Below are 12958 nucleotides of genomic sequence, written 5' to 3'. Positions count from 1 at the left end.
AAATTATAGAACTTGGGAACAATCCCTTTAAACCTCAAATTGACCTGAGGTGGCAAAAGGACCCTTAGGAAAAGCACTAGTTTTTCCTAGGAGAAAAAAAGACTGACATGCAGTATAGAGATCGGAAAGTATCCTAGCTGCAACATCCAGCGCACTAAAGTTCGTACTGAAAGCAAGCTGGTATTTGGCACTGTGTAGACGTGAGAGGTAAAGTCCCCTCCCCTAAACAGATTATAGTACTAAGATTTGTTTATTACAACCTTCATTATAAGTGAATAATTTTTCCCACATTCAAAAGCAGATGTTTCTATCTAGTGCAAGAAATAGTCTCAGGAAAAATGTTCAGGCAGCTGTGAAAGCAGTATCACAAAAAGTTTTTTATTTTCAATACAGCACATTGATTACAGCTAGTATAAATAGAGTGGGTCTTGAAAACAAAACATTATCTGTGCATGAGAGAATGGCTCAATCCATAGATGTAGCCTGAATAATAATGATTCATGAAGAAATGGTAGTAGAATTATTTTTCCTTAAATTCTGTTTCTTGTTTTAGCTTGTTGAGCAACTACTTCTCAAGCCCTGGTAACAACAGAATTCAGACCCTGCATCCATAGAGGCATTACAATACTGACACATACACCTTTTCTAAAGAAGGCAGGAGAAATTCTAGTCTGTGAACCTTTCCAATATCAAGGTGCCCTCATCTGAAGTTATACACCTATCAGACATTATATAAATATTACAGAACATCTTACTGAACTAGCAAATCTCCCACAAATGAAAATGAAATTAAGACAAGTACTGTCAGCAGTTGCCCTTCCAAATCAATAGCCTTTGACTGGATAGTTAAGGCACAGGGATGTTTTTAATGAATCACAAATCAATAGCAGACCTGTCATTGAGCTCAGTCAGATATGGGCCCTATTTTGCAATATTTTAGATACTTTCAAAAGTTATCAGTAAGATCTTAAGTCACCATCATACAATAAATCTACCATCTTTAAAATTCCGTTAAAGACACTCCTGCAAATTTATAACCAAAAAGAATAACAAAATCTCACTGTTAAAACACAGTGAAATTCTCCATCTTTTCTCCTACGTCTCCAGTTCTAGTCTTATTATAGTAAGAAGCTTCACAATTCCTAAGCAATTCCCAAAGCACTTTGACTCTTTACTAATGCTTTGAGCTAGAGAATTGTTAAAAGAATTGCTAAAGAATGCTCTCCAGAATAACTGAAGTCACACCCAAAGAACTGATTGAAAATAGTTTATCACAAAGTCTAAGAGTGTGAATCTTACAATGTGAAACTGAGAGTTGAGTATAGAGAATCTTAGGTGGAACACCTATAGCTGTTCAAGAAGCTTCAAACATCCCATTAAAATTAGAAATAAACAGCTTGACTAAATACTCTCAAAAACACCAATAAAATACAGCCACTTTTTATGTTCAGATCATTCGTCTATATATATCCTAGGCTAGTAACCAACATACAGAAAGGACTAACTCTTACTTTGTGGTCAAATGATTCAGAGAATTACATCTCTATTAAAAAAAAAATTCACCACCCCTATTGCTTTTCTTTTTGGCACTCTTAGAAAAGACATCATAGACTTAGCAAGCAAGAACAATTTGTTATCTTGTATTTTAAGACTGCTGGAAACACTGTGAATACTCAAATGATCTTACTACTTTGCCACTAACCTTGCAAAATATTATTTTCATACTTTTGCAGGTAAGCCAGATGACACACATTTTCATTCCAATCAATCATCCTACTAAAGAACAGTTGCGTATGTTTTATTTCTGCTGTAATCCTTCCTTGTCCTTTTTATTCACTATAGATGCCAAATATATTTTGGGGAGTTATTTATGTTTATCTTTATTAAACCAGGCTCATAATCAGTCTATTAGAAAAGTGTTTTCATTATAAAGATTCGCATCAAACCTAATAACCCGAAGTACAATTAGTAAAAAGCATCATAGCTTATACAAGATATATTTCATCACTCTAGGAAAAGCAACTATTAATAACAAGGGTTTGGTGACCTTTCAATTAAATTTCTATAGGTTAGATACTTCTTTCTGTAATGGAATAATCACAGACAAACACTAGAAAAATAAACAAAAGCTACATACACACATTTCTGAAAGACTCTTTGAGAAGATGAAAGAAGCTAAATAGTTAGAAACTAAAACTGCATTCTTCTGCATGAAAAAATATGGGGCAGCAAACAAATCTGATAGACAAATGTATCCACATGAAATGCTGGAACATTTAATATGAAAGTACATATGTAAATAATAAAGCTGTACGTAGGTTTGAAGTAACAGAAAATTCATCATGCCAAACTATTTATTAGACAGGGTAATAATATATACTGCATTTCTAAACTTTAGAGACAGCATCTCTAAACTTAAGTAAAACATCTGATATGATCTCAGACAATCGTCTCACAGGAAACCAGAGAATGGCAGGCAACAGCACTAAGGAGAAGAATCTAGGGATTAGAGTAGGATGATGAATTAAACATGAGTCAACAATATGTCACTAAAAAGACAAATGCAAGATCGGGTCATTATTAATATACATGCGCTATTAAAAACATATGAGGTAATTATTGCTCTGCTTGGCACTCGCTGAGTCTTGGCAGGAATACTGCAGAAGCCATAACCCCACATGCAAGATTTTATACTACCAGTGCACAATGACTGCACACATTTGGGTACCACACTTCAACAAAAGAAATTAGAAAAAATAACATATAGTCTACCAAAGTTTTGAAAAACAAGTCTTTCATTTACATATACAACCGCTCCTAAACTTACATATTTCTACAATTGTTTTTAATTCATTTTACTCAGAGTGCTTTGTTTAAACAAAATGCAGATTAAGTGATATATCTAGCAATTTATAATTGAATCAAAATTCTGGCATACTGAAGGCAACAGGAGTTTTTACTTCAGTCAAGCTATGATCTTACTCATTATTGTTAAGAGAACTTGAGGAAGGCAAAAGGAAACGGATGATAAGAGATTCAGATAATGTGTTCCTTAATTATTTTTCCATTCACACGTTCAATTTAGAGAAGAGGTACTAACTCCACTATTTAAAAAAAACAAACAAACAAACAAAAAACCAACCACAAATGGCTTTCCAGAGTTACATGAGAAACCATATTGGAGTATTCATCAGCAGATCTATTCCATGAAAAAAACTCATGAAGACCAAGCTTTTCAAATAATCTGTCCTCATCCAGAAGCAATCTAACAGGAAAGTGACAGTTAAAATTCTGCTCCTTAACAGAACTAGCCAATAAATCAAATTCCAAATTTATACTACTGCTGTATTTAAACATAGTCATAAGAATCGTTTAACCTTACGGCATAAAACTAAGCTGATAATTTTTTTCTGACTAACACCTAATAAAATTCGTTCTTGCAGAATTGTGGAAAAGTTAAGGACAGTCTATCCTTCTTACAAAGTTTTCTGTTACAAGGTTGCATGGTTTATGCATATGTTGTATTTCTTTATTAAAAAAATTCCTCCATATAGCACCCTCTTTGTTCTAACACTCACACACACTTTGCCTCTAGGCCAGTGCTATAATAAAAGTAAAATTAATTCAAGGCCATTTGCTGAGAAAAAGGTATTTTCACACTTTTTTGCTTGTAACTTTTCCATGTCAAAGCTGTATTTTCTTTTTTCCTTCCCTTTGCTATTGTTTTATTATTTCCTTTTATTGGCACAGTATCCATTGAACAACTTCAAATAAATCTGAACTATTCTAGAAGCCAACTTAAGGCATTAAGGTTTCAGATTAAAAAAATAAATTCCCAAACTTGTGAATTATTGGGAGGATCTAATTCTGAATCATTTATCAACTCATTTGAAGGGGTTATATAAAGACGGGATGAATTCACTGATTATTTAACTATTAAATAATGCAAGTATATTTTGTGGAATCGCATGAAATAGTAATATTACTTTTGCAGTGAAAATAAAAAGCCATTATCTGTAAGAAAACACTAGTCAAAAATAATTCGGCAACTAAGAAATTAAGGCTATTAAACTATGCTTTCTCTCTGTCACTAGATAAAATCAGTATTCCATTCAAGAGTAACCCAATAGCTTGTGTGTCCCACTGGTAAGCTATCAATATGCTGTTTCTTTCATTCTTAAGTAGAAGGTAAGATCTTAATATAAATTGAAAGAGAAAACTGGAAGCGTTGAGAATGTTCGTACACCCACCTTAGTGTACCACTTATGCCCTGGAGAACAATCACAGCACTCAACCCTCACCTGGGAAAGGTCGTCCCCCTATTACAGCATGTGATCATTCACACACCTCCTAAGCACTTCAGACAGTAGCTCAGGAAACCTGCACTTCATACACCACTCCTCAAAGCATAGAATTTTAGTATTCGCTCCGTATGTACTGTTGTTTGTTCATACATGAGCTACTATCCTGCCCGCCATTCAGCCTAATGCACAAACGATCACAGGAAATTTATGTGATAATCTGTAAACCTACCTAAGCCTCAAGTAATAGTGGTTCTGTTTTCACTTGAAAGCATTTCTCCATTATTTATATCATTTCAGCAGAAATTTATTGCATATACTTTCCCCAAACATAAGTCACATCTGACTCAAGGCAAACAAGGCAAAGAATGAAATTGTGGCCTGATCTGCACTTTTTCAAAGCAGTAGTAAGGGCACTTTTCTTTTACTACATAAGAGGATAATACCATCATTTCTTATAAGCAGGTTCCACATCAGTAAATCTCTCTTTTTAAGAACAGTCAGGCACAAGTAGTATATTGACTCTTTCTCAAGAAGTAGAAGGACTTAGGCTAGTAGCTATAAGCTAGCCGAGTTGTAACCCATTCAACAGAAACTGGTAATGTAGGAATGAGAGTGATTTTCCAAGGTAGTGTCTCTTTCTCAGATTTCTCTTAAAGGCAAAGCAACACATCATGTCTGAATACCCTCAATGTGAACCAGACGAAGTCAAGGCACAGGACAGAGTTTATTTCTATATGTTGTATGCACAAAATTAAAATAACTTCAGCCCTAATTATCTAAACATCACATTAGAAAAAGGTTATAAAAATTAATTATGAAGTAATACAAATTCATTTGCACTGAGTCAAAAATGAGTTTTGCTTAATGCAATTTCCTGCAAATCCTCTACTGTACCAATATGCAACTTCATAACATTCTTAAGTAAGCAGCTGATAATTATCTCAACTATCTCTGAGTGATTATCCATCTATAAAAAGTTTTAATATTACCACATGATGATAGTTCACTGCTATTCTTTCATCCAATTCAAGTCAACACAAATAAATTCATTAACCAAAATTCCTGCACAGCTAGAACAGATCCAACTCAGCATTGTTTTAATCAAAAGAACTAGACCTACCTGATTTTGGAGGAATTGTAAACATAAAATTTAGGAATGGAACAAAACTATGATCAAATTATGACAATTACAAAATTTAACAGTAATTGCTTAAAACCTAATCATTACATAGTTAACAAAAACTCTCACTTTTTTGATAAGCATTGTTTTAATTTAATTAAGATTAAACAATATGTATAATATTGCTTAATAAGAATTGACTATTTCTAGATTAATATCAGATTTATGACTTCTGAACTGGAGGTACACTGCTGCATAAAGAAGAATAAAAGGAATTCTTAACAAAAACACTCTGTCCAATTCACTCACTTCACTCCATTCCATTCTTTTAACAATGTCAAAACATGGAAGTCATTTATCAGAAGCTTTCAATCAGCAGCGACTTTCAATCAGCCAAATGAAATTCCACCACTTAGGGTTTACCAGCCCATTACGACATTTCAAACTGTTTTCTTTACTCGTCCTCAAAAATCTTGATACTTCAGAGAGCATTTGAGAGATGCTGTCCAGAACAAACCAGAGTTCTAAGACAGCACATCTCATGCTGCGTCGAGTACACACACAGTTTTAAAATGAGCACAGCTGCCTCTGCACCACATAGCAACCACAGAAGCACAAGTACATACTCACATTAGAGAAACTCAACTCAGATCTTTGATAGACAGGGTAATAAGGAGAGCCTTGCATTTGGGTGACCAAAAATTCTAAACAGGCCTAAGATGTTCAACAACTTTCTCACTTCTCTCCCAAATAAAAATATAAACAAGAGTTATGCAAACTCTATTCTTGTTGTTACAAACCGATGAGGTTGTTTAACATAACCTTACTCAATAAATTGATATTGGACTCAAGCATCTTATAAAGACCCAGAACAACATACTGCAGATGTGAAAACAGAAAATACTTTCCAAGATATTGTAAGCTATCAGCAAACATCACTTCTTATAATGAAAGTCGAATTGTTAACACAGCGATCTCTGCTGGCATAATTGCATGATGCCATAATATAATCTGACCTTTTAAAAATTATGTGATGAAATAGTTTCAAAGAAAGTAAAATTTTTGTAGAGTTGAGTCCTCACCACAGGTAAAGGTGCAATTCAAATCATAAAAGTGTATGTTTTTTACTTTGCTTTTCTTTAAAAAAATTAAATGAAAAGAGCTCACAGTAGAGTCACTTCAAGCTCTTCTAATTTTATATCTCAAGTAAAACATGAAGACAGTACAATCTGTTCATTACTTGAGGGCTGTGACATTTTGTGGCTAGGTTAAGAGTTCACTTGGTTGAAAAACAATGTTCAGCACTACTAACTCATGGTTTTATCATGAATCATTCTTTCTAAAAAGATCCATATGCTGGAATCAGAGCATTGCAGTACAAACTCAACTTACAGCTCTAAGATCATGAGGAAGAGTTCAGAAATACAAAAAAGCAGGTATGTGCATTCTACATAACAAAGGCAATGACTTAAAAATTAAATTCAATTTCTGAAAGTTTGGGCTAACAATACAGATTTTTTTAAATATAAAATCATTAGTTGATCTTCCCATGTCACTTCTTCATAGTTTCATGTTTGCATTTTAGCACCAGTGCTCAGAGACAGCAAGGAACAAATGTAAACTAGCAAAGAAATGCGAAGTTGTCTATTATAATCCTGCCCTTTGCCACAGTTTTTTAGATTTGTAAATTACAACTAACTCTGCCTACACTGTGCTTGATTTATATTTTCAACTTCGTAGGTTTTTCCATTTACTTTTGTTAAACATTTCCACTAGCTTTGTTTAGGATTCTAGCTAAACATATAAGGGATTTCCTTGTTATTTCCCACATCCCTGGCCCTTTAACAATTTTGCTGAAAGTATGAGTCAAGTTCATTTTGCCTCTTTGCTAAAGTTCTACAACCAACACAATACATTTTGTTTTAATCAATAAAACACTTTTTGCTATACAGGTTTTCAAAAAGTGGTTTTGTGTTTTCTATACTTCATTAAGTCTTGCAGTAAATTCACCTGCAGAATCAGTTTGAGAAGAAATTCAGCTTCAGAAATGCGGCCTACTAACCAATAACTGTAATGAGAGGACCATCTAGTGGTGACAACCATGATTCACACTCCGCTATTTTAAAGACAAATTCCCACTGTTAATCTATGCAAGTCACTGGGAAACTTCTCAGTCTTTGTTTTTTTTAATTGCTTCTTTGATTTAAATTTCAGCCTTCTATGTTGAGACTAAATAAATGGGTTGGTTGATTTTCTTCATCTGTGTCTGTTGTGAGAACATCTATGTCAATTCTTCCACGTGTGAAAGTTGTTCATGGCATCAAATCATTAATCTGAAGACACTAGCAAGAATGAAGCTGTTGCTAACTAGGCTACAAAACAGGTTTGTTTACCTCACAATTCTCTCCTCAGAGAAATCTATAATACCTTTTCTTCTCAATATAAGAGACAAAAAAAATCATCAGTGGAGAAATGACACTTGTACTTGGTATGTTTTACACATCCATCACATTTAAGTTAAACAGATGTGCAGTTTAACCGACCAAAATATAACATAACAAGGATCTAAGATTACCACAAACTAGCAGGGACAGGAGAGCAAAAACTTACATTATGGGAAGCTGACTGAGAATGTGATACACATCTAGTGGTGTTTGTTTCTATATTTCGAACATGTCAAACAACTGAAGAGACATTCTTCCCCAGATATCACAGTAAAAGAACCTGCAAGAAATCCTCCTCCCTAATGAAGCTGTAGAGTGTAGGCACAGGGAGAGGTTTCTGTAAGCACACATTTAACTACAAACAGCTGAAGGAAGCTTAGTGGAGCTTTGTAACCAAACCGAAACATAAAACAGCAGTAGAGCATTTGCTTCAAACAGCTATACTTCCTAATTTCTGAAAAAGCTCTGACAGGACTCTAGGTCAACCAATATTCAAGAGAAACATTTCAGGCATCTTTAAAGACAGGCATCCTAAAGACACTAAGCTGCCTTGTAAATTAGAGAACCAGATTCTACCCCAATACAATCTAAATCAACCTTTAATATTACAAAAACTGTAAGTTCAGTGTGAACAAAGCTCTGCCTCTTCAGCTGCTGTAAGGATCTAAAGGGAATTGCAGAATTTTCAGCAACTCAAAGTTAAAAGAATTGCTCGGTTGAAACAGAATTCCCTTCCGTACCTTTATGTATACCTTGCTGCCTACTTATGAACTGTTCCCCAGTTGTAGTAGCAGTCTCCCAGCCTCAAACTTCTATTCCAGCCTGTTCTATGCATCTCCTGCAACCCTACCTACCCCATCCCACACTGTGGAACCTGAGGACAAAAAAGCATGCTTAAACTCTTTCCTCACAGGGTTCTCTATAAAGCAGGGGCAGCAGTAAGCCTCAGCCACCTTCTTCACTGTTCAATCTTCCCTTTTCAAAGGACACTGAAACTTTTTCCAAAGGAATGCGCAGAGGTCACCACAGAGGCCAAAGGGAGATGTAGGATGAAAAATGGAAGCCATGTGCTGGTTTTACATCCCAATTATCAAAATGGACTATGCAACCTTACAGCATCAAGAGACTAACAGAGCACTTGGCATCTCAAAGCCACAGCTGTAGTGGCCCACCAGATAGCACAGACTTCATCTGCACATGGGTGGAAATCACATTATGAATGAGCACATGAGAAATCTGAATGCCAAGAGGCAAGTATTTTATCTGAGGTAAGAACAAGCAGTAGCAAACTGATCATTTTTGGCAGTATCCATTAAATTGACAGGCAACTGATTGGATGCAGTCCAACATAAAAGAAATAGAGTGTTAACTAGAACCCAAATAACGGTTTGTCCCAAGAAAGGACAGAAAACTCTCAAAAATGTGTTTGAGGACACCAGTACAAACTACTGTACACAAACTCAATCCTATTTTTCTTTTGCCAGTGTTAACTGGTATGGCTGTGTAGAATGAGTTTCTTTATCACTGGAGGTAGAGGATTAAGAGCTCCACAAAAAAGAAAAAAGCATAATCTTCAGCAAGAGAAATCTGAGCAAGGCTGAGCAACTTCATAGATCAAGTGCTCTGTGTCAACTCCTGCAGCATTCTTTGCTTCCTCTGATGAATGATTATGTTCCTGGGGGACTGACATTCACCCTCCTCTCTGACACTCCCACAGCATGCTTTCCCTGTGTGCGTGCTTTCCTCCTTCTGTTCAAATGCCATTCTCCTCTGTCTGCTTCAGTAGCTCTGTAAACATGACCTCTGAAGTGCCTCTTTCACCTTCGCATTGTTTCAAAAATGCTTGAGTATAGCAATAAGACACACATTAGTCACAGCAGTAACAGAAGGCAATAAATACAAAAAACTCTCTCTATGTTTTGTTAGTCCTCTTCTAGAGTGTGGTGTAGGGGTCAGACCATTAGCAAAGCAAGCTCACTGCTGCTTACAGCACTGCCACCATCATGAATTAACCTCTGCCGAAAGTGAGAGACTGTTGGCAGATGCCTGGCAAGAATTCCAAAGAAGCCTGTGGAAGTCAGAGAGTAAAAAAAGAAAATATTTCTTTATTTACAGACCAGTTGGCTCTCAACTGCATCCCAAAATATCTGGCAAAGATACACACAGATAATATGGCAGGCCAGATCAGGATCTGTTTAGTAAAATTAACAATGCCTGATAGACCTCTTTCCTGGTTCACTCTGGCTGGTCTTGCAAGATGGAAATAAAACCACAATACTATCATTCATAAGCCTCAAGGAGAGAACAGGGTATTAAAGATGATATTTAAAAAACCTGAAACAGATCCACTGAAAAAGTCTACAGGCAAGCTTAAAAGCACATCCTTGACAAGAAATCTAATCAGACAGTCCAGGAAAGCCACACAGAAAGGACATTCAGGCCAGGAAATCTACAAAAAAAAGAACATTCTTTCATTTCCCCAAAAGAACTTTCTCCAGTGTCCATTTTGCCTATTTCTCTGATGCTTTAATATATGCCCTAGTAGCCTGCTATCAGGTGTCTGAACATTCACTATAATTTTCCTAGATTTAGGTCTTAAACAGAAAACAGCTTCATCTTATAATATGAACATGTGTTATTTATTACATAACACAAATCTCTGCTTTCCTTGTTTATCAACACTCTTGCCACCTCAAAACAAGACGTCAGGTCATTCTTTTTCCACAGCAATAAACACACTAACACATACTGGAACATGCGGAAAAAGAAAGGAAAAGGAAAGCAGCTTGACATGCTGGGACAGAAGTGCTACTAGAAAACAAGAAAAGCTTGCAGAACTTAACCAGAGTTCCCTCTGCTGTTCTTGCTGCTTTGTGAGAATTGGCCCTCATTTTGACCATACTGGGTGTCAAAAAGTGTTTGGCTGGCTGAGTAGGTTCTGAGGTAAACATTATTTTCTGTCTCCCTAGCTTGCAAAAACATTTTCTTCATTATATCACTTGCATCTGCCACAGGTCCTGACAAGGTATATGAGAGACAGGTCTGGCATCAAGATTGAACTGGTGGTCAGACCTTTACTCAGATCTCCATGGTAAACAAACATGCATGTAAAAAAATCCAGAGTTTATTCTGCAGCACCGCACAGTGGTACATGGGTATTTGTTTTCTTCTTCCTGAACCATTCCAGGTTCACGATCCCCTCAATACATCTGTTGCTGCAATTCCACTATAGTATGTCCGGAAGCACACTATTCTCTCTTCTCAGATTTAGGAGACTCTGTATTGTCTTTCTGCTGTTAACAGGAATATGTCCATGCCCTATACACTCACTCAAAATATTCATAGCAGAGATACCTACTCACCCACATCAGCTGACTCTTTTTCCCAAAGTGGTTGTAAAAAATTAGTAGGTGAAAAATCTCTTCAGTCAGTATGAATTTTCATCAGCTGAATTTAAGCCCAGAGATAAGCTTGAGTTTAGGATAAGGCACTGTAGAACTATTACAGACACAGAACTGAGGGATTGTCTACATATATTTGCCATTTTGACTCAGAAGACTTTCTGCCTTGGTAAAGTGATATCACTCTGCTAACAGTTTAGAGACACTACTTGTGTAGATGACAACCATCTGCCAATATTGTTGGGCAAACTTTACTTCTGAAGAGAAAGAACTGTCAGGTAGAACAAATCTAAATGCTTCCAGATTGGAACACAAAAACATTCATAATTATGTCATAAGTCCATATCTGGTTCAAGATGTGAGGAAACAGCTATTCTGCATTTAATATTCTTTGCATCATTTTAACTTCAGTTATGTATCAGATAAAAGGCACCATCATTTATAGAAAGATGATTTCCTCTAGACAGCAGCACCACGTTGCTTTTCAAAATTTAAGTTCATCCTTAACTGTTCGCAGTTGAAAGACTAATAACAAAGAATATGCAACAATGAGCCTACCTTTTACACCACCAAATGGACCATAAGTCATATTACAAGCAGTTCTCTGAAGATGGTGCTCATACATCAGTTTAATCTGATACTGGTTCCCATGTTCCACAGTTCCCAGAGTTCCTACAAAAAACAAAGGGTATACACTTATATCTTTGATCCATGTAGTGTGAAAGAAGTAAAGGAGTAGCAGTCTAAATGATCTGAAAAAACCCTGTAACTTACTCCTAGTGACTTTGAGATATGAAGGTTCACACTGCTGCTTTCTTTAAAAAAAAAAAAAAAATCACCAAGCTACAAAATTCCTAAAGGCCAGAACCAGAAATATGGTCTCACTACACTAAATATGATATAAAGACAGCAAAAGGCTAGGATTTTACTATTTAAATGTATTTTTCGGCATGTTAGGCACAACTCGAAGATTTTTAAAAAGCACGCTCAAAGGGAAATTCTTATGATTCACTAGTTACTCAGTGAATATACTACATCCAACAGCCAGCCTCAGCTGTAATACTGTGTCTCAAATTATTCTGCAGCTAGTCATTAGCTGTAATTTGACAAAGCTGTGCTTAGAGCACATTTATCACTTGCCTTTACTCTCTCTGAAATTCAGTGCAGTGACCAACAATGCAAAGATAAGAGGCAAACATACAGTAACAAAAATAATTCTGTGATATACATCACATTATCTGAAGAGGTCTAAATAAATTTTAACTTCCTCACTCCTTCAGGGAATTAGAAGAAGTTCAAAAAGTCTTTCTAAAGAAACTGAAGTTAAAGCTCCCCTTTCAATAACCAAAAGTCTTTCCTGCACTCCATAAAGAAAACAAAGTTCACCATGTAGAGTAACACTTAACAACTAATATTAGCAATCAAAAAAAAACCTTTGAGAACAGTCACATAGCAAGGAAAAAGGAGTTTTGAGTGATATTTAAGCCAAATACTACCACAGCTTTAAGTATAAAAAGATTATTCCAACACTATCTTAAACATGCTATGAAAGATTTGTAGCTTATGCTAACCTTTCAGGCAATTTCTCCAACTAAAACCCAATATAGCTTTTAAGCAATTATCCCTAATGCAGGCCCACATAAGGGAAACGATTGGAACAGACACGACAAAAAAAGCCCTGGTTGGATA

The 12958-nt window shown here is 35.8% G+C and overlaps 1 protein-coding gene across 1 annotated transcript in view; it reads right to left on the bottom strand.

The window, feature by feature from the left end:
- The window catches only part of BBS9 (Bardet-Biedl syndrome 9), a 303101-nt gene that overhangs the window by 278437 nt on the left and 11706 nt on the right, over nt 1-12958 (bottom strand). Inside the window, exon 5 of the mRNA XM_065630323.1 lies at nt 11828-11941. Within this exon, the coding sequence (XP_065486395.1) occupies nt 11828-11941 (114 nt within the window). The remainder of the gene's footprint in view (nt 1-11827; nt 11942-12958) is intronic.

The sequence above is a fragment of the Caloenas nicobarica genome, chromosome 2 (assembly GCF_036013445.1).
Source record: "Caloenas nicobarica isolate bCalNic1 chromosome 2, bCalNic1.hap1, whole genome shotgun sequence".
NCBI lineage: Eukaryota > Metazoa > Chordata > Aves > Columbiformes > Columbidae > Caloenas > Caloenas nicobarica.
The sequence above is the reverse complement of the archived record's forward strand: the minus strand, read 5'-3'. Positions and strand labels throughout refer to the sequence as shown.